The sequence below is a fragment of the Salmo salar genome, chromosome ssa09 (assembly GCF_905237065.1).
Source record: "Salmo salar chromosome ssa09, Ssal_v3.1, whole genome shotgun sequence".
NCBI lineage: Eukaryota > Metazoa > Chordata > Actinopteri > Salmoniformes > Salmonidae > Salmo > Salmo salar.
Window position 1 is genome coordinate 140,994,944 of NC_059450.1, and position 26,237 is coordinate 141,021,180.

The window sequence follows — 26,237 nt, forward strand, 5'->3', positions numbered from 1 at the left end:
TGTCTAATCCTGCTGTGTGAGCCAAACTTATGACTTCTAAAGGAACTGTGAATGGAGGGGGGGGCAGAACAGAGCCGGCCTGTACTACTGGCCTTAGGACTTGCTCTCCCTCTCTCCCTCCCCCCCTCTCCTACTCTCCCCAGCATCTACAGTCCAACCGCCCTGCTGACTAAAGCCTCTGACTACCAGACAAATGATTCTATGGGTTCCTGCCTGGCTGAACTGCAAATGGAAATGACATTTTAATACCAGCTCGTCTTCTCAAAGCGGAGACTAGGATCAACACGGAACAGCTCTGACTCAGCCTTGACGCTATAGCTGCCAATTAGACAGCGATAACCAGAGGTTTCACTTGCTCCACTGCCAGGGAGTTGGAAAAAAATCCCTGCATCGCTTTCAGGACTCAGACTCTCTCTTTCCTCCTCATGTTCTGCTTCTGAAATGGAGACCACAGCTGGAGGCTATAGATTAGCCAAGTCTTGTGTGACTAGGAGTGTGTGGCTAATGGTGGTGTGTGTGTGTGTGTGTGTGTGTGTAAGATATAGAGAGGAGTTGATGAAATTCCATAGTAAGAGGAGATGTTGTACTCTCCAGAGTCTAATCAAATAGTTTTGTGGTGCTGTCCCCATAGGACCATATCATCATTATCCCTCTGCTATTCTCTGTCTATTGATCTCTCTCTCTCTGGTTTGCACCCAGTGTCTATCCATTTCTCTATCTATTTCTCTATCTATTTCTCTATCTATCTATCTCTCTCTCTCTCTCTCTCTCTCTCTCTCTCTCTCTCTCTCTCTCTCTCTCTCTCTCTCTCTCTCTCTCTCTCTCTCTCTCTCTCTCTCTCTCTCTCTCTCACACACCTCTATGCCTGTACCCTGTACCTGTATGGTGTGAGGCTGTGTCTCCCTTGGTGACAGTACTGATGATGTGAAGGTCCTGGAACAGAGTGAGTCCTGCTGGTCCTCTGAGGTCAGCTGCTGGCCTGGTCAGTCTGTCCACCCCAGCTATGGTGATCCTGGGTTCACTGGGCTGCAGCACCATCACCACTGCATCGATGTCCGGGATGAAGATACACGTGTCCTCCCCAAAACACCTGGGAGATGGAGAGTAGGGAAGGGTTGAATCTGATTCAATTGCATGTGAATGTACTGTATGTTTCAGAATGTGTTTGACTGGGTATCACTTTAGGCATGTGTGAAATATCAGAGCCATTGTGCCCTTAGAATGCTTAGATACTTTGAGAATGTGTGTGTGGGTTAATTCCAGGAATCAGCAACCTTGGAAGGTTAAATAAGCCTCCTCCTAGTACACTGTAGGGGTGATGAGGCTGACCGAACTGTGACAGACTCCCAGAGAGCAACAACACACAGACAGTGATGCAGACATCTGACATAGACATGCAAAAAATAACCTGACACATACTGCATAAACAATGCAGACTAGACATCAATCAACGAGAAACCAGAGAGAGAGAGAAAGAGAGAGAGAGACAGGGCGGCTGAGGAGCGAGAGAGAGTGAAAGAGAGAAATTGGAGGCTGAGGAGATTGAGCGAGTGAGAGAGAGAGAGAGAAAGAGAGAGAGAGACAGGGAGGCTGAGGGGCAACAGAGAGAGAGAAAGAGAGAGAGAAAAGGGAGGCTGAGGAGAGAGAGCGAGAGAGCGAGAGAGAGAGAGAAAGGGAGGGAGGGAGGCTGAGGAGAGAGAAAGAGATAGAAAGAGAGAGACTTGAATGCTGAGGAGAGAGAGAGAAAGGGATGCTGGTGAGAGAGAGAGAGAAAGGGAGGCTGAGGAGAGAGAGAGAAAGAGAAAGGGAGGCTGAGGAGAGAGAGAGGGAAGCTGAGGAGAGAGAGAAAGAGAGAGAAAGAAAGAAACAGATAGAGAGAGAGAGACAGGGAGGCTGAGGAGTGAGAGAGAAAGAGAGAGAGACATGGTGGCTGAGGAGAGAGAGAGAGAGAGAGAGAGAGAGAGAGAGAGAGAGAGAAAGGGAGGCTGAGGAGAGAGAAAGAGAAGAGGGAGAGAGAGAGAGAGAGAGAGAGAGAGAGAGAGAGAGAGAGAGAGAGAGAGAGAGAAAGGGAGGCTGAGGAGAGAAGGAAAATATAGCTAACAGAAGAGCTGCGAAAGTAGCAAGTAGAGGGATGTTTTTCACATACATTTAGTTACAGAGGAGGTAGATGAACATCTGTCAGTGGCTGGGACTGGGAGAGGGAAGAAAAAAAATGTTGCACGACAACAGCTCTTTGTTCTGTTGGAGCTTTGCATAAGGATGTTCTGACTCGTTCATAATTACCTGTGATTACCCGTCATCCCAGTTTGCTGCTAGCCTATTTAATGTTTTATTTCATGCCTAAACACCGCTGTAAACTTCATCACATAGCACTAATACACAGGCCTTTAAGAACCATATTTTCCTTTTCTGGTGTAAAAAAAACATGTTTTCAGTCAAGCGTGGTATAGCCTACTCTCCCTTTCTCTTTTTCTCTCAAGCGGTGATCTGCATGTTGTGTCTTTCCCCGCCTCAGCAGGGTATTGTTGTGGAGAGGAGGCAGAGACAGTGGAGCTGCAGGGTATTGTTGTGGAGAGGAGGCAGAGACAGTGGAGCGGCAGGGTATTGTTGTGGAGAGGAGGCAGAGACAGTGGAGCGGCAGGGTATTGTTGTGGAGAGGAGGCAGAGACAGTGGAGCGGCAGGGTATTGTTGTGGAGAGGAGGCAGAGACAGTGGAGCGGCAGGGTATTGTTGTGGAGAGGAGGCAGAGACAGTGGAGCGGCAGGGTATTGTTGTGGATAGGAGGCAGAGACAGTGGAGCGGCAGGGTATTGTTGTGGAGAGGAGGCAGAGACAGTGGAGCGGCAGGGTATTGTTGTGGAGAGGAGGCAGAGACAGTGGAGCGGCAGGGTATTGTTGTGGAGAGGAGGCAGAGAAAGTGGAGCGGCAGGGTATTGTTGTGGAGAGGAGGCAGAGACAGTGGAGAGGCAGGGTATTGTTGTGGAGAGGAGGCAGAGACAGTGGAGCTGCAGGGTATTGTTGTGGAGAGGAGGCAGAGACAGTGGAGCGGCAGGGTATTGTTGTGGAGAGGAGGCAGAGACAGTGGAGCTGCAGGGTATTGTTGTGGAGAGGAGGCAGAGACAGTGGAGCTGCAGGGTATTGTTGTGGAGAGGAGGCAGAGACAGTGGAGCGGCAGGGTATTGTTGTGGAGAGGAGGCAGAGACAGTGGAGAGGCAGGGTATTGTTGTGGAGAGGAGGCAGAGACAGTGGAGCGGCAGGGTATTGTTGTGGAGAGGAGGGAGAGACAGTGGAGCTGCAGGGTATTGTTGTGGAGAGGAGGCAGAGACAGTGGAGCGGCAGGGTATTGTTGTGGAGAGGAGGCAGAGACAGTGGAGCGGCAGGGTATTGTTGTGGAGAGGAGGCAGAGACAGTGGAGCGGCAGGGTATTGTTGTGGAGAGGAGGCAGAGACAGTGGAGCGGCAGGGTATTGTTGTGGAGAGGAGGCAGAGACAGTGGAGCATGGAGACTTAGCGTGGGTGGGCCACGGTGAGGACTTGGACTCCAGCCAAATTAATTAAAGAAAATGTGACAAGGTAGAATAAAGGCCCTGCATAGATTAACACTAGTTACTTGTTCCTGATGGCTGCAGTAATTGCATTATTAAATTGAAAACACACTTAAGTGTATTTTATGGAATTAATGAACGACTCTATTTACTTGTTTACACTGATGCCACTTGCGGGGAAATTTCCAGCAAACAGCAGTATTCCTCAAGAGGAACTTGTGTTTTGGCTGTGGCCTAATAGACAGTTTGATCTGCAGGCCTGTTTACTGGACGTTGTTTTAAATGATTTACACATTATTGTTATCAAAGCTTGTCTTGGACGACTACCAAGCCCTCTCTTTGTGAGCAACAGCTGGAGAGCAACAAGGTTCATAGGCAGTGCAGACCACTGGACAGCCTGCACAGCACAGCCCCAGCCACCCGCCCACACACAACCAGAAAACTCTATTAAACAACATCGAGAAATACACAAGCTTAAGCATAGTTAGCATAATGTATTAATTTCTAATTGGTGTGCCTGCAGCCCAGTCGACCCCTCCTCTTCCTGCCCCCCCTTCCTTGCTAGGCTAGCTGAAGGGATGGGCCCGCAGCCCTGCGTCGAACCCAATAGGGGGGCGGAGTACACCCCTCCAGGGCTGAGCTGTGGGGGCTGCACATATTTAAACCTGCAATGAATATTCACCACAGCCCGCCAGGGATGGCTGTTATACAATACCATCCAGTCTCACTCAGTCTCTCTCTTCCGCTGTCCTCTGACAAAACCCAGACAGAATTATTAATAAATAACATGAAAATGTAAAAACTTGCCCCAGGAGGCGATGTGGAACAGAGAGAGTGGTGGATTAAAGAACAAAAGAAGTGAAGAGGGGAGAGAAAGAGGAAGAGGAGGAGAGGGGTAGCTAACTAGCTACAGGAGTGAGTGTGAGATGTGTTGTAATAAGTTGTGCTGCTGTTGTGTGTTGACAGTGAGAAGGTGTTGAAACTAGTTTACAGATCACAGGAAGATGAGAGGAAGATGGGGAGAATGGAGTGAGAAGTCAAAAAGAGTGAGGAGAAAACTCAGGAGAAAACAGAGAGAGATGGAGAGGGAGGACAGAGAGAGAGATGGAGATGGTTTCAGAGCTGGTCACGGGTGCACCTCAGCCACGCTCAAGGTCCTAAACGACATCATAACCGCCATCGATAAGAGACATTACTGTGCACCCGTATTCATCGACCTGGCCAAGGCTTTCGACTCTGTCAATCACCACATTCTTATTGGCAGGCTCGACAGCCTTGGTTTCTCAAATGATTGCCTCGCCTGGTTTACCAACTACTTCCCTGATAGAGTTCAGTGTGTCAAATCAGAGGGCCTGTTGTCCGGACCGCTGGCAGTCTCTATGGGGGTGCCACAGGGTTCAATTCTCGGGCTGACTCTCTTCTCTGTATTCATCAAATATGTCGCTCTTGCTGCTGGAGATTCTCTGATCCACCTCTACGCAGACGACACCATTCTGTATACTTCTGGACCTTCTTTGGACACTGTGTTAACTAACCTCCAGACGAGCTTCAATGCCATACAACTCTCCTTCCGTGGCCTCCAACTGCTCTTAAACGCAAGTAAAACTAAATGCATGCTCTTCAATCGATCACTGCCTGCACCTGCCCGCCCGTCCAGCATCACTACTGTGGACGGCTCTGTCTTAGAATACGTGGACAACTACAAATACTTGGGTGTCTGGTTAGACTGTAAACTCTCCTTCCAGACTCACATTAAGCATCTCCAATCCAAAATTAAATCTAGAATCGGCTTCCTATATTGCAACAAAGCATCCTTCACTCATGCTGCCGAACATATCCTCGTAAAACTGACCATCCTACCGATCCTCGACTTCGGTGATGTCATCTATAAAATAGCCTCCAACTGTCACGTCCTGACCAGCAGAGGGAGTAATTGTATTATATTTGGTCAGGACGTGGCAGAGGGGTATTTGTTTCATATGGTTCGGGTTGTATGTGTTATTTAAGGGGTGTTTGATTTATGTAGTCTGGGGTTTAAGTTTTGTTCTAGTGTTGGTTTTCTATGGTTTATCTAGTTCTGTTTCTTTGTTAGTCTGTGTGGCTCCCGATCAGGAACAGCTGTATGTCGTTGTTCCTGATTGGGAGTCATATATTAGGAGTGTGTTTTTCACCTGGGGTTTGTGGGTTGTTGATTTTGCACTGCTGTATGTAAGTACATAGCCTGTAAAACTGTCGTTTTTTTGTTTTCTTGTTTTCCGTGTTCATTTTATTCTAATTAAATAGAAAGATGAGCATTCATATCCCGTCTGCGTTTTGGTCATCCATTCACCACGACAGCCGTTACACCAACACTCTACTCAACAAACTGGATGCAGTCTATCACAGTGCCATCCGTTTTGTCACCAAAGACCCATACACTACCCACCATTGCGACCTGTACGCTCTCGTTGGTTGGCCCTCGCTTCATATATTGTAATTACTTCGCCACCATGGTCTATTTATTCCCTTAACTTACCTAATTTGCACTCACTGTATATAGACTTTTTGTTTTCTTTTGTTCTACTGTATTATTGACTGTATGTTTTGTTTATTCCATGTGTAACTCTGTGTTGTTGTATGTGTCGAATTGCTATGCTTTATCTTGGCCAGGTTGCAGTTGTAAATGAGAACTTGTTCTCAACTAGCCTACCTTGTGAAATAAAATAAATAAAAACAAAGGAGGACAGAGAGAGATGGAGAGGGAGGACAGAGAGAGAGAGATGGAGAGGGAGGACAGAGAGAGATGGAGAGGGAGGACAGAGAGAGATGGACAGAGAGAGAGATGGAGAGGGAGGACAGGGAGAGAGATGGAGAGGGAGGACAGGGAGAGAGATGGAGAGGGAGGACAGAGAGAGATGGAGAGGGAGGACAGAGAGAGAGATGGAGAGGGAGGACAGAGAGAGATGGACAGAGAGAGAGATGGAGAGGGAGGACAGGGAGAGAGATGGAGAGGGAGGACAGGGAGAGAGATGGAGAGGGAGGACAGAGAGAGATGGAGAGGGAGGACAGAGAGAGAGATGGAGAGGGAGGACAGAGAGAGATGGACAGAGAGAGAGATGGAGAGGGAGGACTGGGAGAGAGATGGAGAGGGAGGACAGGGAGAGAGATGGAGAGGGAGGACAGAGAGAGAGATGGAGAGGGAGGAAAGAGAGGGAGATATTAACTAAATGCAGACAGATATACAGTTAAAGTAGGAAGTTTACATACACTTAGGTTGGAGTCATTAAAACTCATTTTTCAACCACTCCACAAATTTCTTGTCAACAAACTATAGTTCTGGCAAGTCGGTTAGGACATCTACTTTGTGCATGAAACAAGTAATTTTTCCAACAATTGTTTAGAGACAGATTATTTTACTTATAATTTACTATATCACAATTCCAGTGGGTCAGAAGTTTACATACACTAAGTTGACTGTGCCTTTAAACAGCTTGGAAAATTCCAGAAAAGGATGTCATGGCTTTAGAAGCTTCTGGTAGTCTAATTGACATCATTTGAGTCAATTGGAGGTGTACCTGTGGATTTATTTCAAGGCCTACCTTCAAACTCAGTGCCTCTTTGCTTGACATCATGGGAAAATAAAAAGAAATCAGCCAAGACCTCAGAAAAAACATTGAGACCTCCACAAGTCTTGTTCATCCTTGGGGGCAATTTACAAATGTCTGAAGGTATCATGTTCATCTGTATAAACAAGAGTACGCAAGTATAAACACCATGGGACCACGCAGCCGTCATACCACTAAGGAAGGAGACGCGTTCTGTCTCCTAGAGATGAATGTACTTTGGTGCGAAAAGTGAAAATCAATCCCAGAACAACAGCAAAGGACCTTGTGAAGATGCTAGAGGAAACAGGTACAAAAGTATCTATATCCACAGTAAAACGAGTCCGATATCGACATAACCTGAAAGGCCGCTCAGCAAGGAAGAATCCACTGCTCCAAAACCGCCATAAAAAAGCCAGACTACGGTTTGCAACTGCACATGGGGACAAAGATCATACTTTTTGGAGAAATGTCCTCTGGTCTGATGAAACAAAAATAGAACTGTTTGGCCGTAATGACCATCATTATGTTTGGAGGAAAAAGGGGGAGGCTTGCAAGCCGAAGAACACCATCCCAAACGTGAAGCACGGGCATGGCAGCATCATGTTGTGGGGGTGCTTTGCTGCAGGAGGGATTGGTGCACTTCACAAAATAGATGGCATCATGAGGTAGGAAAATTATATGGATATATTGAAGCAACATCTCAAGACATCAGTCAGGAAGTTAAAGCTTGATTGCAAATGGGTCTTCCAAATGGACAATGACCCCAAGTATACGTCCAAATTTGTGGCAAAATGGCTCAAGGACAACAAAGTCAAGGTATTGGAGTGGCCATCACAAAGCCCTGACCTCAATCCTATAGAAAATTTGTGATCACAACTGATAAAGCGTGTGCGAGCAAGGAGGTCTACAAACCTGACTCAATTACACCAGCTCTGTCAGGAGGGTTGGGCCAAAATTCACCCAACTTATTGTGGGGAGCATGTGGAAGGCTACCCGAAACATTTGACACAAGTTACAATTTAAAGGCAATGCTACCAAATACTAATTGAATGTATGTAAACTTCTGACCCACTGGGAATGTGATGAAAGAAATTAAAACTGAAATAAATCTTTCTCTCTACTATTATTCTGACATTTCACATTCTTAAAATAAAGTTGTGATCCTAACTGACCTAAGACAGGGAATTTTTACTAGGATAAAATGTCAGGAATTGTGAAAAGCTGAGTTTAAATGTATTTGGCTAAGGTGTATGTAAACTTCTGACTTCAACTGTAGCTACAGTAGGTTAAACTGGACTGAGGTGGAAAAAAGACAGATAGTCATAATGTGAGGTGGATGAAGGACAGGAGGGAGAAGACCTTATCCAGTCATAATGTGAGTTGGAGGAAGGACAAGAGAGAGAAGACCTTATCCAGTCATCATGTGAGGTGGATGAAAGACAGGAGGGAGAAGATCTTATCCAGTCATAATTTGAGGTGGATGAAGGACAGAGAGAGAAGACCTTATCCAGTCATAATGTGAGGTGGATGAAAGACATTTACATTACATTTTAGTCATTTAGCAGATGCTCTTAGCCAGAGCAACTTACAGTAGTGAATGCATACATTTGATAAATTTTTTCTCTGTACTGGTCCCCCATGGGAATCAAACCCACAACCCTGGCGTTGCAAACACCATGCTCTACCAACTGAGCCACATGGGACAGGAGGGAGAAGACCTTATCCAGTCATAATGTGAGGTGGATGAAAGACAGGAGGGAGAAGACCTTATCCAGTCATAATGTGAGGTGGTTAAAGGACAGGAAGGAGAAGTCCTTATCCAGTCATAATGTGAGGTGGATGAAACCTGGAGAGAGAAGACCTTATCTGGTCATAATGTGAGGTGGATGAAGGACAGGAGAGAGAAGACCTTATCCAGTCATAATGTGAGGTGGATGAAGGACAGGAGAGAGAAGACCTTATCCAGTCATAATGTGAGGTGGATGAAGGACAGGAGAGAGAAGATCTTATCTAGTCATAATGTACTGAGGTGCATGAAGGACAGGAGAGAAGACCTTATCTAGTCATAATGTACTGAGGTGGATGAAGGACAGGAGAGAAGACCTTATCTAGTCATAATGTACTGAGGTGGATGAAGGACAGGAGAGAAGACCTTATCTAGTCATAATGTACTGAGGTGGATGAAGGACAGGAGAGAAGACCTTATCTAGTCATAATGTACTGAGGTGGATGAAGGACAGGAGAGAAGACCTTATCTAGTCATAATGTACTGAGGTGGATGAAGGACAGGAGAGAAGACCTTATCTAGTCATAATGTACTGAGGTGGATGAAGGACAGGAGAGAAGACCTTATCTAGTCATAATGTACTGAGGTGGATGAAGGACAGGAGAGACGAGAGAGACAGCTAGAGAGATGTTACGGTCAGTAGTAAAGGTAGAAGGAGCCTTGCGTACTGTACTGATGTTGAGATGTGCAGGTGTCTGATGCCCGGTGTGGGAAACTGGCGGGAGTTGATGTAGGAGACCTTCCTCAGAGCAGCGTTCATGTTCTCCAGATCCTCTCCCTCCATCACCAGGATCGACTGGGCTGGGTTGAAGTGGAACTGAGCGAGAGAGGGAAGAGAGAGACAGAGAAAAATAGAGAGAGAGAAAGAGAAAGAGAGCACATCAGACTTGACCACAGTTTAACACACACTGAAACAATTGTGTGTCTGAGTGTGTCGAAATATACAACATAAGTGTGTGTCTGACTGAGTGTGTTTGAGTGTACATCACGAGTGTGTGTTCATTCTTCTTCTCTGTTTCAGGGATCATAAGCCTCTTGTGTTGCTCAGACACACTCAGACACAGCTCTGGGTCCCAGTGGACATGATGCATTGAGTCTCAGTTTCACAGAAGAGGCTTTATGCTGCCAATTCAACAGCCTCATTCATACACAGCAGCAAAGACACTACGCTTCAGGGAGCTCTCTCCATATCATTTTATCCCTCTGCCCCCCCCCTCCTCTCATCCTCTCCTTCTCCTGTGATTGCATTGTCAAGCGTCCCAACTGATCCTAAACACTGTCCTTAAGCTGTACTGGACTCAGGAGACCCGTTGAAAAGGGTCGCCACAAAAAGAAAAGGAAATAATTTGAAAAAGATAAAGTGAACCTGCCTTTTTACCTCTCTCTCTCTCTCTCTCTCTCTCTCTCTCTCTCTCTCTCTCTCTCACACACACACACTCTCTATCTCTATCATAAGGCCTCTCTCTCTTCCCACTCTTCTCTTTATCTCCTCCCTCTCTCTGTATTGGGAGATGAATCAGCTTCAGCTTGAAGGTGGGAGGAAGAAAAGATGGAAGGGGGATATGAAGGGGGTAGGGGAGGAAAGAGAGGGAAGGGAGGGGGAACTAAGTGTTTTAACATATGTTTGAATCTATACCGAACAAAAATGTAAAGTGTTGGTCCCATAATTCATGAGCTGAAATAAAAGATCCCAGAAATGTTCCACAAGAACAAAAAGCTTATTTCTCTTAAATGATCACACTTTTGTTTACATCCCTTTGCCAAGATAATCCATCCAAATGCGCAGTTTTGTCACACAACACAATGCCACAGATGTCTCAGGTTTTGAGGGAGTGTACAATGGGCATGCTGACTGCAGGAATGTCCACCAGAGCTGTTGACAGATACTTTAAGTGAATTAGTCTACCATAAGCTGCCTCCAACGTCGTTTTAGAGAATTTGGCAGTACGTTCAACCGGCTACACAACTGCAACCACGTGTAACCACGCCAGCCCAGGACCTCTGGGGTCTGGGGTCTGAAGGGGCTTGAATACTTTCGGAATGCACTGTATCAGCATTTGAATGTGTTTGTGAGTCTGTGTCTGTGTGTGTGTGTGTGTGTGTGTGTGTGTGTGTGTGTGTGTGTGTGTGTGTGTGTGTGTGTGTGTGTGTGTGTGTGTGTGTGTGTGTGTGTGTGTGTGTGTGTGTGTGTGTGTGTGTGTGTGTGTGTGTGTGTGTGTGTGTGTGTGTGTTTCTGTTGCCTTACCTTGATGCCCTTGCCCAGGCTCTCCAGTGAGTTGATGTCCAGTCCTTCTTTACAGGCCTGTAGACAGGAGATGACCTTCTGGCTTTCTATCTTCCCTGGCCTGATGGTCAGCCCTGACAGACTGCCCCGGAAGTACTGTGTGAACCGCGGCTTCGTCACCTCACCACCTACACACAGAGGTGACAATTCAAGAATATTAACTAAATACAGTTCCACTATTATTATATAGAACGAAATGAAATCCTTTCAGAACCCTCAATAGCCAATGACTAAAAAGTCAGTAATGAGTGACAATAGCACACAGTAATCCCACTGTTAATGGCCTTCGGACGCTTCAGGTCTCCCAGTATGCACTTCAACCAGATATGTCCTGAGTCCACCCCCCTCTCTGCCACTACTAATGTACTGTTACTGTACTGTCTGTGACATGCCACTGATTCCAGGTCATTTCTCAGACCAGGAGGTTTAGTGTGTTTCACCGTGAGCCTGTTGGCAGCACCACACCACATACAATTCTAATTGCCTTCAGGAGATCATTAGGAGAGAGAGAGAGAGAGAGAGAGAGAGAGAGAGAGAGAGAGAGAGAGAGAGAGAGAGAGAGAGAGAGAAGGTTTAAACTGCAGCCTGGCCCCTGCCTGGCCCCCGCCTGGCCCCTGCCTGGCCTCACATGCTCTGGGTAGGCAGGCCCTTCCCTTCAGCATGCGCTGCATGGTCTGCGTGATAAACACACACAGAGTGCATGCTCTCAATCTGCTGGCATGAAGAATAGTCCATTGACTGTATTGACACATTCTGAGCTTTTTCCATTAAACTTCTTTCTATTTTCCTTCCCTTATTACTTGTTCATTTCTTTCCCTCTAAAATGCCAATTCCATCACACAGTTTCACATCCCCATTCTGTCAATCCTGTCACCGCTAGCTCAGAGAAGCTATGCATTATGCTAATGAGCACTTATAAAACGATAATGTAAAACGAACAAATCAAGTCGCAAATTCCTTCACAGCCAGGGAGAATAATCATTCTTCAGCTGTGATTACCCCAGAAAGCAGCCAGACTCCTCTTGAAGTTTGAACCAACTTTTACTAGAGCTTGTCAGTGGAACATTGAGCTCGTCAATAAGGCGGTTGCTCGCAGCTAAAGCCTTTGAAAAGGCAATGGTCAAAGCTAATAGCTCTGTGTAAAGATAACAGGGTGGTTACTGAGGGCTTAGTTCCCTTCAGAGAGGCCTAATGGTCGCTGACCTACTCCTCTATTCAAGGTCTTCTAATCCCTTCTTCAGGGCTACACAACTCCATCAGCCATTCAACTCTATCTGCCATCCAACTCCATCTGCCATTCAACTCTATCAGCCATTCAACTCTATCAGCCATTCAACTCTATCAGCCATTCAACTCCATCTGCCATTCAACTCAATCTGCCATTCAATTCTATCAGCCATTCAATTCTATCAGCCATTCAACTCTATCAGCCATTCAACTCCATCTGCCATTCAACTCTATCAGCCATTCAACTCTATCAGCCATTCAACTCCATCTGCCATTCAACTCCATCTGCCATTCAATTCCATCTGCCATTCAACTCCATCTGCCATTCAATTCTATCAGCCATTCAACTCTATCAGCCATTCAACTCCATCTGCCATTCAACTCCATCTGCCATTCAACTCCATCTGCCATTCAATTCCATCTGCCATTCAACTCCATCTGCCATTCAATTCCATCTGCCATTCAACTCCATCTGCCATTCAACTCCATCTGCCATTCAACTCCATCTGCCATTCAATTCCATCTGCCATTCAACTCCATCTGCCATTCAATTCCATCTGCCATTCAACTCCATCTGCCATTCAATTCCATCTGCCATTCAACTCCATCTGCCATTGAACTCCATCTGCCATTCAATTCCATCTGCCATTCAACTCCATCATCCATTCAACTCCATCTGCCATTCAACTCCATCTGCCATTCAACTCCATCATCCATTCAACTCCATCTGCCATTCAACTCCATCATCCATTCAACTCCATCTGCCATTCAATTCCATCGGCCATTCAACTCCATCTGCCATTCAACTCCATCATCCATTCAACTCCATCTGCCATTCAACTCCATCATCCATTCAACTCCATCTGCCATTCAACTCCATCGGCCATTCAATGAAAGAGAAGAAAAAAACAGCAGTCATGGCAGCTGAAAGGAGAAAAAAAGGACCCGCCCATTGTCTCTCTTTTCCTTTCCTCCTCTCTTATCCTCTCTTCTCCTCACCTCCTCTCTTCTCCTCACCTCCTCTCTTCTCCTCATCTCCTCTCCTCCTCTCCTCCTCTCCTCCTCTCCTCCTCTCTTCTCCTCACCTCCTCATCTCCTCTCCTCCTCTCTTCTCCTCACCTCCCCTCCTCCTCCTCACCTCTCCTCTCCTCCACTCTTCTCCTCACCTTCTCTCTTCTCTTCACCTCCTCTCCTATCCTCCTCTCTTCTCCTCACCTCTCTTCACATCTCCTCTTCTCCTCTCTTCTCCTCTCCTCTCCTTCCCTCTTCTCCTCACCTCCTCTCCTTTCCTCCTCTCCTCCTCTCTTCTCCTCACCTCCTCTCCTCTCCTACCGTCCTCTCTTCTCCTCACCTCTCCTTTCCTCCTCTCTTCTCCTCATCTGCTGTCCTACCCTCCACTCTTCTCCTCACCTCTCCTTTCCTCCTCTCTTCTCCTCACCTCCTCTCCTCCTGTCCTTCCATCCTGGCCTGATCTATCTCTGCACATCATTTAGGGCTACGCATCATTAGACACATTCATACAGTCATTTAGCTAATAGTAGGCTCTACTGCAGGAGAAGTGACCGTTTATCCATTTTTAACTGGGCATCAGGCTTTGTTGGAGACAGCTTGATTGTATCTCCACTTTTCAACTTCATTGTGCATTGAAGGTGGATTAAAAGCTTCCGGCAGTTAGGTTCATTCACTGCCAAAAATACACATTATGCACACAGCACTTCGAAGACAGCCATTGTTATCTTTGGTCTGGAGAGAGAAAATCTGACACTACTTGTCCAGTCGGCCTAATTGATCAACTGTCAGGCCAGATGCCCAAAACATTTTCTCACATTGAACCAGTCAATAGGGGCACATAACAGGGGCAAGACATTGGTTGCGGATCGTCATCATTTTTATCATCGTCATCATTTTCCAGCCAGGTCACCCATGATACAAGTCAGTATTCGATGTCCATCCATGTCTGAGGACATTGGGAGATGATGTGTAAACCGGCCACTGGGGGCAACAGTGAGCGCTGTTACCTTCAAGTAGGTTTCAGTTTTGCCAAGGTGCTGTGGATGGGCAAGGCAGACATACGTAAGCATCTGGCTCCAGTCAAAGGTTTGGACACACCTTCTCATTCAAGGGTTTTTCTTTATTTGTACTATTTTCTACATTGTAGAATAATAGTGAAGACATCAAAACTATGAAATAACCAAAAAAGTGTTAAACAATTCAAAATATATTTTAGATTTTAGATTCTTCAAAGTAGCCACCCTTTGCCTTGATGACAGCTTTGCACACTCTTGGCATTCTCTCAACCAGCTTCATGAGGTAGTCACCTGGAATTCATTTCAATTAACATGTGTGCCTTGGTAAAAGTTAATTTGTGGAATTTATTTCCTTCTTAATGCGTTTGAGCCAATCAGTTGTGTTGTGACAGGGTAGGGGTGGTATACAGAAGATATCCCTATTTGGTAAAAGACCAAGTCCATATTATGGCAAGAACAGCTCAAATAAGCAAAGAGAAATGACAGTCCATCATTACTTTAAGACGGAACATTTTAAGAACTTTGAAAGTTTCTTCAAGTGCAGTCACAAAAACTATCAAGTGCTATGATGAACTGGCTCTCATGAGGACCGCCACAGGAAAGGAAGACCTAGAGTTACCTCTGCTGCAGAGGACAAGTTCATTAGAGTTAACTGCACCTCAAATTGTAGCCCAAATAAATGCTTCAAAGTTCAAATAACAAACACATCTCAACATCAACTGTCCAGAGGAGACTGCGTGAATCAGGCCTTCATGGTCGAATTGCTGCAAAGAAACCACTACTAAAGGACACCAATAATAAGAAGAGACTTACTTGGGCAAAGAAACATGAGCAATGTACATTAGACCGGTGGAAATCTGTCCTTTGGTCTGATGAGTCCAAATTTGAGATTTTTGGTTCCAACGGCTTTGTCTTTGTGAGATGCAGAGAAGGTGAACGGATGATCTCCGCATGTGTAGTTCCCACCGTGAAGCATGGAGGAGGAGGTGTGATGGTGAGGGAGTGCTTTGCTGGTGACACTGTCACTGATTTGTTTAAAATTCAAGGCACATTTAACCAGCATGGCTACCACAGTATTCTGCAGCGATGCGCCATCCCATTTGGTTTGCGCTTAGTGAGACTATCATTGGTTTTTCAACAGGATGACCCAACACACCTACAGGCCGTGTAAGGTCTACTTGCCCAAGGAGGAGAGTGATGGAGTGCTGCATCAGATGACCTGGCCTCCACAATCACCTGACCACAACCCAATTGAGATGGCTTGGGATGAGTTGGACCGCAGAGTGAAGGAAAAGCACCAACAAGTGCTCAGCATATGTGGGAACTCCTTCAAGACTGTTGGAAAAGCATTCCAGGTGAAGCTGGTTGAGAGAATGCCCATATGTGTTATTTCATAGTGTTGATGTCTTCACTATTATTCTACAATGTAGAAAATAGTAAAAAAAAAACTTGAATGAGTAGGTGTTTCCAATCTTTTGACTGGTACTGTATATATTGTTTTGTTTGTTGTTGTAATCTTACTCCCTCCCCCCCAATATCGTGATTGTATCAAATTGTAATCCAATTACAATCTTGTTTCATCGCTGCAACTCCTCAACGGGCTCGTAAGAGGCGAAGGTCGAGTCACGCGTCCTCCGAAACGTGACCCACTTAACTTAACCCGGAAGCCAGCCGCACCAATGTGTCGAAGGAAACACTGTTCAACTGACGACCGAAGTCAGCCTGCCACAAGGAGTCACTAGAGCGCGATGAGTCAAGTAAAGCCCCCCCAGCCAAACCCTCCCCTAACACGGACGACTCTGGGACAATTGTGCACTGCCCTATGGGACTCCCGTTTACGGCCGGTTGTGACACAGCCTGGGATGAAACACCGCGATGTAGTGCCTTAGACCGCTGCGCCACTCGGGAGGCTGAGATATTTGTTTTAAGCCTTTCCCAAACCTTAACCCTTACCTTAACCATTCGGAGTTAATGCCTAACCTTAAACATAACCTTAAAAATTCTGAGTTAATACCTAAACTTAACATTAAACACTTTGAAATTTGACGTTTGAGAAACATCTAATTCTGACGTGAGACAGAGCTAGTTGCATTTTCATCATCATCATTGTCATTGTAATTGTCATCATCACCATCATAATCACCTTGCCAGCAGGCGCCCACAGTGAGCTGTACGTCAATCTGAGAGGGGTGGATCGGCCAATCGTCTGTCACCAGGTAAGGGTCGTAGGTCACGCCGTCCACGAAGAGTGTCACCACAGGAAACTCCACGTTAATGACGTAATAGTGCCACTCCTTATCACAGATCTGCATCGGAGAGAGAGAGAGAGAGAAGAGGGAGAGAGAGAGAGAGAGGTGAAATACCACAGTGTTCCACCACAGCAGCAAGATTTGTGACCTGTTGCCACAAGAAAAGGTCAACCAGTGAAGAACAAACACCATTGTAAATATAACCCATATTTATGCTTATTTATTTTCCCCTTTGTACTTTAACCATTTGTACATCGTTACAACACTGTGAGCTGTACATATATATATATACATAATATGACATTTGAAATGTCTTTATTATTTTGGAACTTCTGTGAGTGTAATGTTTACTGTTAATTTTTACTGTATTTTCACTTTTGTATATTATCTACCTCACTTGCTTTGGAAATGTTGACATATGTTTCCCATGCCAATAATAAAGCCCCTTGAATTGAATTGAATTGAATTGAGAGAGAGAGAGAGAGAGAGAGAGAGAGAGAGAGAGAGAGAGAGAGAGAGAGAGAGAGAGAGAGAGCAAGGGAGGGAGATCGAAATAGAAACAGAGAGAGAGTGAGAGAAAGTGAGAGAGAGAGGGTGAGAAGAAGAATGAAAGAGAGAAATAGTGAAAGAAAGAGAGAGAGAGAGGGAGAGAAGAAGAATGAAAGAGAGAAATAGTGAAAGAAAGAAAGAGAGAAAGGGAGAGAAAGATAGGGAGATAAAGAGAGAGAGAGAGGGAGAAACTGAGATGCACTTCCTAACCTCCTGCCAAATGTGTGACCATATTAGAGACACATATTTCCCTCAGATTACACAGACCCACAAAGAATTACAAAACAAATCACATTTTGATAAACTTCCATATCTACTGGGTGAAATACCACAGTGTGCCATCACTGCAGCAATATTTGTGACCTGTTGCCACAAGAAAAGGGCAACCAGTGAAGATCAAACACCATTGTAATTACAACCTATATTTATGCTTATTTACAATGGTGTTTGTTCTTTATTGGTTGCTGGATGTGCACATCGTTACAACACTGTATACAGACATAATATGACATTTCTAATGTCTCCATTCCTTTGGAACTTTTGTGAGTGTAATGTTTACTGTTCATTTTATATTGTTCATTTCACCATTTTTCATTTTCTATTTCACTTGCTTTGGCAATGTAAACATATGTTTCCCATGCCAATAAAGCCCTTTGAATTGAATTGAATTGATAGGGAGAGAGAGAGAGGGAGAGAGAGAAAAGGGGAGATATAAGAAGGGGTTGTTAGATAAACATAAGTACAAGACGATCCATCAGTTCTTTGTTTATAAGGAGAACATAATTACTGTTGTGAGGCAGTTACAGTATAAAGGCGATGGGAGAGCTGATGGAGGTTTAATAGCCCCCTTGCAGGGTGTCTGTGTGACGGGGGCTGAGAGCCCTGGGTGGGGCTGAATGCACTACTAATGGTGCCCCTGCTAGGACAGCAGATGGTTGAGCCGTCACCTCAGTTAGGACACGACGAGCACTGCACCAAATCTCACACATTCAATGGCTGGCAAGCACAGAGGTCAACACACACGCGCCAACATGCATAAAGCCACATAGTAGAGATGAATAGTAGAAAATAGATGTTAGCCCCACTGTCTAGGGGGTAGCTCTGCCACTCTCTAGGGGGTAGCTCTGCTACTCTCTAGGGGGTAGTCCTGCCACTCTGTAGGGGGTAGCTCTGCCACTCTCTAGGGGGTAGTACTGCCACTCTCTAGGGGGTAGCTCTGCCACTCTCTAGGGGGTAGTCCTGCCACTCTCTAGGGGGTAGTCCTGCCACTCTCTAGGGGGTAGTCCTGCCACTCTCTGGGGTAGTGCTGCCACTCTCTAGGGGATAGTCCTGCCACTCTCTCTGGGGTAGTCCTGCCACTCTGTAGGGGTTAGTCCTGCCACTCTCTGGGGGGTAGTTCTGCCACTCACTAGGGGGTAGTCCTGCCACTCTCTGGGCTAGTCCTGCCACTCTCTAGGGGGTAGTCCTGCCACTCTCTCTGGGGTAGTCCTGCCACTCTCTAGGGGGTAGTCCTGCCACTCTCTAGGGGGTAGTCCTGCCACTCTCTCTGGGGTAGTCCTGCCACTCTCTGGGGGGTAGTCCTGCCACTCTCTAGGGTGTAGTCCTGCCACTCTCTAGGGGGTAGCTCTGCCACTCTCTCTGGGGTAGTCCTGACACTCTCTGGGGGGTAGTCCTGCCACTCTCTAGGGTGTAGTCCTGCCACTCTCTAGGGGGTAGCTCTGCCACTCTCTAGGGGGTAGTCCTGCCACTCTCTAGGGGTTAGTCCTGCCACTCTCTAGGGGGTAGTTCTGCCACTCTCTAGGGGGTAGTCCTGCCACTCTCTAGGGGGTAGTCCTGCCACTCTCTATGGGGTAGTCCTGCCACTCTCTAGGGGGTAGTCCTGCCACTCTCTAGGGGGTAGTCCTGCCACTCTCTATGGGGTAGTCCTGCCACTCTCTAGGGGGTAGTCCTGCCACTCTCTAGGGGGTAGTCCTGCCACTCTCTAGGGGGTAGTTCTGCCACTCTCTAGGGGGTAGTTCTGCCACTCTCTAGGGGGTAGTCCTGCCACTCTCTAGGGGGTAGTCCTGCCACTCTCTAGGGGGTAGCTCTGCCACTCTCTAGGGGGTAGCTCTGCCACTCTCTAGGGGGTAGCTCTGCCACTCTCTAGGGGGTAGTCCTGCCACTCTCTAGGGGGTAGCTCTGCCACTCTATAGGGGGTAGTCCTGCCACTCTCTAGGGGGTAGTCCTGCCACTCTCAAGGGGGTAGTCCTGCCACTCTCTAGGGGGTAGCTCTGCCACTCTCTAGGGGGTAGCTCTGCCACTCTCTAGGGGGTAGCTCTGCCACTCTCTAGGGGGTAGTCCTGCCACTCTCTAGGGGGTAGTCCTGCCACTCTCTCTAGGGGTAGTCCTGCCACTCTCTAGGGGGTAGTCCTGCCACTCTGTATGGGATATCACTGCTCTCCAGACAGTTGTTGGAGGCCTTGGAGACTTGAACCTGTCTGTCTCTGGCTGGGAGGGTAAAGGAGGGTGAGGACCCTGCAGCTCCATACAGTACGCTATGGGACTGAGTGGCAAGCCACGCTTTCACTACAAAGTACCCAGGCCTACAGGCCGACAGTCTACAGCCAGCCTTCTCCAGCAGTCCCTCCATGCACACTTCTCAGGTGTCCTCTCCTGCCCCCTCTCTCTCTTCACTCCCTTTCTCTCTCTTCCTATCCCTGCATCATCTCTCTCTCTCTCGCTTTCTCCTCCCTCTCTCACTCTGCATGTTTCTTTTTACTCTCCTCTTTTCCTCTCTCTCTCCCTGGGGCTACTCGTTGCCCTGGTTGTAATTCAGTGTAATTGCTCTCTGGCAGACAGACACAGCCCTGCTCTACTGCTCTTTGATCTGCTGTCAGGCTTATCCTGTGATAACCTATAGCATTAGCCTGGATGAGTTAGCATAGGATATACCCCTACTGTCTACTGCATAATGTAATGTAATGTAATGTACTGCATACTGTCTGGACATGCAGCAGCCAGTGTAAACTGCCCACATGTGGCCAATTTTACTCTCTTACAATAATTTCAGTAATCTACATGACGTCCCACTGATGTCTACAGTGAGAGATACATGTCTTGTTCCATTGTGCTTCTGTGATATAAAACACTACCTTATTGTGGCTATCCAGAGCACAACTGTTCATGACATAGCTATAGTATAAAGCAAATCAAGATTTGGCCCAAATTGTACTAATTGGACTATTTCACAGCTGCTGGCCATGTTGTAGCCAACCAGTGTATTCAGAGATACTGCGATGGTAGTCAAGCCTTAGATGAACAAGTCTGTGTGAAATATCCAGTGGTGCTGGGACTAGTGGTGGTAATATGCTGCAAAGGATAAGATAGTGTCTGGAATTTAGACAAGAAACTTTCATAAGAACATACACATAGTTTGGCAGCACCCCTATTGTTGTGTGCTTCCCACAGTTGAATATTTCAAAGCATGGGGCTCATGGGAGAGTGGTGTGACTGGTAGATGACTTATTCCAGGCTTTAACCTGTTAGGGCTAGGGGGCAGCATTTGCACGTCTGGATATTTTTTTTTTACCCGATTTAATCTGGTTACTAATCCTACCCAGTAACTAGAATATGCATATACTTATTATATATGGATAGAAAACACTCTAAAGTTTCTAAAACTGTTTGAATGGTGTCTGTGAGTATAACAGAACTCATTTGGCAGGCAAAACCCTGAGACATTTTCTGACAGGAAGTGGATACCTGATGTGTTGTATTGACTTTAAACCTATCCCATTGAAAAACACAGGGGCTGAGGAATATTTTGGCACTTCCTATTGCTTCCACTAGATGTCACCAGCCTTTACAAAGTGTTTTGAGTCTTCTGGAGGGAGATCTGACCGAACAAGAGCCATGGAACGTTCCAATACGTTATAAAAGAGTATGCATTCGTCCACCTTGAATATTATTCATGTTCTGGTTAAAAAAGGCCCTAATGATTTATGCTATACAACGTTTGACATGTTTGAACGAACGGAAATATATTTTTTCCCCTCGTTCATGACGAGAAGTCCGGCTGGCTTAGATCATGTGCTAACAAGACGGAGATTTTTGGACATAAATGATGAGCTTTTTTGAACAAAACTACATTCGTTATGGACCTGTGATACCTGGAAGTGACATCTGATGAAGAGAATCAAAGGTAATGGACTATTTACATAGTATTTTCGATTTTAGATCTCCCCAACATGACGTCTAGTCTGTATCGCAACGCGTATTTTTCTGGGCGCAGTGCTCAGATTATTGCAAAGTGTGATTTCCCAGTAAGGTTATTTTTAAATCTGGCAAGTTGATTGCGTTCAAGAGATGTAAATCTATAATTCTTTAAATGACAATATAATATTTTACCAATGTTTTCTAATTTTAATTATTTAATTTGTGACGCTGACTTGACTGCCGGTTATTGGAGGGAAACGATTTCCTCAACATCAATGCCATAGTAAAACGCTGTTTTTGGATATAAATATGAACTTGATAGAACTAAAAATGCATGCATTGTCTAACATAATGTCCTAGGAGTGTCATCTGATGGAGATTGTAAAAGGTTAGTGCATCATTTTAGCTGGTTTTATGGTTTTGGTGACCCTGTCTTTGACTTGACAAAACATTACACACAACTCTTGTAAATGTACTGTCCTAACATACTCTAAATTTATGCTTTCGCCGTAAAACCTTTTTGAAATCGTAAAACGTGGTTAGATTAAGGAGATGTTTATCTTTCAAATGGTGTAAAATAGTTGTATTTTTGAAAAATTTGAATTTTGACATTTATTTGGATTCAAATTTGCCGCTCTTGAAATGCACCTGCTGTTGATGGAGTGCACCACGGGTGGCACGCTAGCGTCCCACCTAGCCCATAGAGGTTAAAGGGGATGTGGCGGTGCCCAGCGGACCCTGACTCTGCTGGGGTTGGGCAGGCGCTGAGGCTGCCTGCTGCTGGACAGACCTCCAGAGGGTAAGGAGGAATAAACCAGGTTTAAACCACTGTTTTTCCATAGCGTACCAGAATCATACAGCAGCTAGAGTGGGAGAAAGGTAGACTTGCTGAGGGAAGAAAGATAGAAATACATTAGCTAGCGAAAGAGGAGACTGACAGCAGGCCCTGAGTGGAAATAACAGATGGCCATACATCCCCAAGTAGGAACGGCCAGGCAAGCTGTATGTATGGCCATGACTAAATATATGCCAAGCGTAAGCCTGCAATGCATGCATTATTTTCATATCCATATGAGGAGCGTCTAGCCCCTACTATGTTAGAGCTAAAAGCAGATATGGGCGTTATCCAGCCACTACAATGTTAGAGCTAAAAGCAGATATGGGCGTTATCCAGCCACTACAATGTTAGAGCTAAAAGCAGATATGGGCGTTATCCATTGGGTAGAAAAAAAGGTGGCAGAACGCATAGGGGGTTTTACTTCATTTACATAAAGGATGGATTTATGTATTGTATATGCATAAAAGCAGAGCCGCTGCCTAAGGAAGGCAGTTATTGTCCGCGGACCGGCTCGGCTTTTTTACTTTGTATTAAAGTCTATATTGAATTTACAAGTTCTTGTAAGAAGTGTTATTCTTAAGACAATTTTCCACGACACTACATACAACGGTACAACAAGGAGGACTAGACTATCTCTGTCAGTGTTGGTATATTTCTCATTGTTGGTATGTTTCTCAGTGTTGGTATATTTCTCATTGTTGGTATATTTCTCATTGTTGGTATGTTTCTCATTGTTGGTATATTTCTCATTGTTGGTATGTTTCTCAGTGTTGGTATGTTTCTCAGTATTGGTATATTTCTCATTGTTGGTATATTTCTCATTGTTGGTATATTTCTCATTGTTGGTATGTTTCTCATTGTTGGTATATTTCTCATTGTTGGTATGTTTCTCAGTTGGTATGTTTCTCAGTGTTGGTATATTTCTCATTGTTGGTATATTTGTCAGTGTTGGTATGTTTCTCAGTGTTGGTATATTTCTCATTGTTGGTATGTTTCTCATTGTTGGTATGTTTCTCATTGTTGGTATGTTTCTCAGTGTTGGTATATTTCTCATTGTTGGTATGTTTCTCATTGTTGGTATGTTTCTCAGTGTTGGTATATTTCTCATTGTTGGTATATTTCTCAGTGTTGGTATGTTTCTCAGTGTTGGTATATTTCTCATTGTTGGTATATTTCTCATTGTTGGTATGTTTCTCAGTGTTGGTATGTTTCTCAGTGTTGGTATATTTCTCATTGTTGGTATGTTTCTCAGTGTTGGTATATTTCTCATTGTTGGTATATTTCTCAGTGTTGGTATGTTTCTCGGTGTTGGTATATTTCTCATTGTTGGTATGTTTCTCATTGTTGGTATGTTTCTCAGTGTTGGTATATTTCTCATTGTTGGTATGTTTCTCAATGTTGGTATATGTCTCATTGTTGGTATATTTCTCATTGTTGGTATGTTTCTCAGTGTTGGTATATTTCTCATTGTTGGTATATTTCTCATTGTTGGTATGTTTCGCAGTGTTGGTATATTTCTCATTGTTGGTATATTTCTCATTGTTGGTATGTTTCTCATTGTTGGTATATTTCTCATTGTTGGTATGTTTCTCAGTGTTGGTATATTTCTCATTGTTGTTATATTTCTCAGTGTTGGTATGTTTCTCAGTGTTGGTATATTTCTCATTGTTGGTATATTTCTCATTGTTGGTATGTTTCTCATTGTTGGTATGTTTCTCAGTGTTGGTATATTTCTCAGTGTTGGTATGTTTCTCATTGTTGGGATGTTTCTCATTGTTGGTATGTTTCTCAGTTGGTATGTTTCTCAGTGTTGGTATGTTTCTCATTGTTGGTATGTTTCTCAGTGTTGGTATGTTTCTCAGTGTTGGTATGTTTCTCAGTGTTGCTATGTTTCTCAGTTGGTATTTTTCTCAATGTTGGTATGTTTCTCATTGTTGGTATGTTTCTCATTGTTGGTATGTTTCTCAGTTGGTATATTTCTCAATGTTGGTATGTTTCTCATTGTTGGTATGTTTCTCATTGTTGGTATGTTTCTCAGTTGGTATGTTTCTCAGTTGGTATATTTCTCAGTGTTGGTATGTTTCTCATTGTTGGTATGTTTCTCAGTGTTGGTATGTTTCTCATTGTTGGTATGTTTCTCATTGTTGGTATATTTCTCATTGTTGGTATGTTTCTCAGTGTTGGTATATTTCTCATTGTTGGTATATTTCTCATTGTTGGTATGTTTCTCAGTGTTGGTATATTTCTCATTGTTGGTATATTTCTCATTGTTGGTATGTTTCTCAATGTTGGTATATGTCTCATTGTTGGTATATTTCTCATTGTTGGTATGTTTCTCAGTGTTGCTATATTTCTCATTGTTGGTATATTTCTCATTGTTGGTATGTTTCGCAGTGTTGGTATATTTGTCATTGTTGGTATATTTCTCATTGTTGGTATGTTTCTCATTGTTGGTATATTTCTCATTGTTGGTATGTTTCTCAGTGTTGGTATATTTCTCATTGTTGGTATATTTCTCAGTGTTGGTATGTTTCTCAGTGTTGGTATATTTCTCATTGTTGGTATATTTCTCATTGTTGGTATGTTTCTCATTGTTGGTATGTTTCTCAGTGTTGGTATATTTCTCAGTGTTGGTATGTTTCTCATTGTTGGTATGTTTCTCATTGTTGGTATGTTTCTCAGTTGGTATGTTTCTCAGTGTTGGTATGTTTCTCATTGTTGGTATGTTTCTCATTGTTGGTATGTTTCTCATTGTTGGTATGTTTCTCAGTTGGTATGTTTCTCAGTGTTGGTATGTTTCTCAGTGTTGGTATGTTTCTCAGTGTTGGTATGTTTCTCAGTGTTGCTATGTTTCTCAGTTGGTATTTTTCTCAATGTTGGTATGTTTCTCATTGTTGGTATGTTTCTCATTGTTGGTATGTTTCTCAGTTGGTATATTTCTCAATGTTGGTATGTTTCTCATTGTTGGTAGGTTTCTCATTGTTGGTATGTTTCTCAGTTGGTATGTTTCTCAGTTGGTATATTTCTCAGTGTTGGTATGTTTCTCATTGTTGGTATGTTTCTCAGTGTTGGTATGTTTCTCATTGTTGGTATGTTTCTCATTGTTGGTATATTTCTCATTGTTGGTATATTTCTCAGTGTTGGTATGTTTCTCAGTGTTGGTATGTTTCTCAGTGTTGGTATATTTCTCATTGTTGGTATGTTTCTCAGTGTTGGTATATTTCTCATTGTTGGTATATTTCTCAGTGTTGGTATGTTTCTCAGTGTTGGTATATTTCTCATTGTTGGTATATTTCTCATTGTTGGTATGTTTCTCAGTGTTGGTATGTTTCTCAGTGTTGGTATATTTCTCATTGTTGGTATGTTTCTCAGTGTTGGTATGTTTCTCAGTGTTGGTATATTTCTCATTGTTGGTATGTTTCTCATTGTTGGTATGTTTCTCAGTGTTGGTATATTTCTCATTGTTGGTATGTTTCTCAATGTTGGTATATGTCTCATTGTTGGTATATTTCTCATTGTTGGTATGTTTCTCAGTGTTGGTATATTTCTCATTGTTGGTATATTTCTCATTGTTGGTATGTTTCGCAGTGTTGGTATATTTCTCATTGTTGGTATATTTCTCATTGTTGGTATGTTTCTCATTGTTGGTATATTTCTCATTGTTGGTATGTTTCTCAGTGTTGGTATATTTCTCATTGTTGGTATATTTCTCAGTGTTGGTATGTTTCTCAGTGTTGGTATATTTCTCATTGTTGGTATATTTCTCATTGTTGGTATGTTTCTCATTGTTGGTATGTTTCTCAGTGTTGGTATATTTCTCAGTGTTGGTATGTTTCTCATTGTTGGTATGTTTCTCATTGTTGGTATGTTTCTCAGTTGGTATGTTTCTCAGTGTTGGTATGTTTCTCATTGTTGGTATGTTTCTCAGTGTTGGTATGTTTCTCAGTGTTGGTATG

The 26,237-nt window shown here is 44.3% G+C and overlaps 1 protein-coding gene across 2 annotated transcripts in view; it reads right to left on the reverse strand.

The window, feature by feature from the left end:
• LOC106613128 (calsyntenin-2) overlaps positions 1–26,237 on the reverse strand; it is a 447,582-nt gene that overhangs the window by 26,603 nt on the left and 394,742 nt on the right. For both annotated transcript variants that reach the window (XM_014215083.2, XM_014215084.2), the window contains exons 9-12: positions 16,595–16,757; positions 11,159–11,325; positions 9,582–9,730; positions 879–1,090 (exon numbers count right to left, since the gene is read on the reverse strand). In XM_014215083.2, coding sequence (XP_014070558.2) covers positions 879–1,090; positions 9,582–9,730; positions 11,159–11,325; positions 16,595–16,757 — 691 coding nt within the window. The remainder of the gene's footprint in view (positions 1–878; positions 1,091–9,581; positions 9,731–11,158; positions 11,326–16,594; positions 16,758–26,237) is intronic.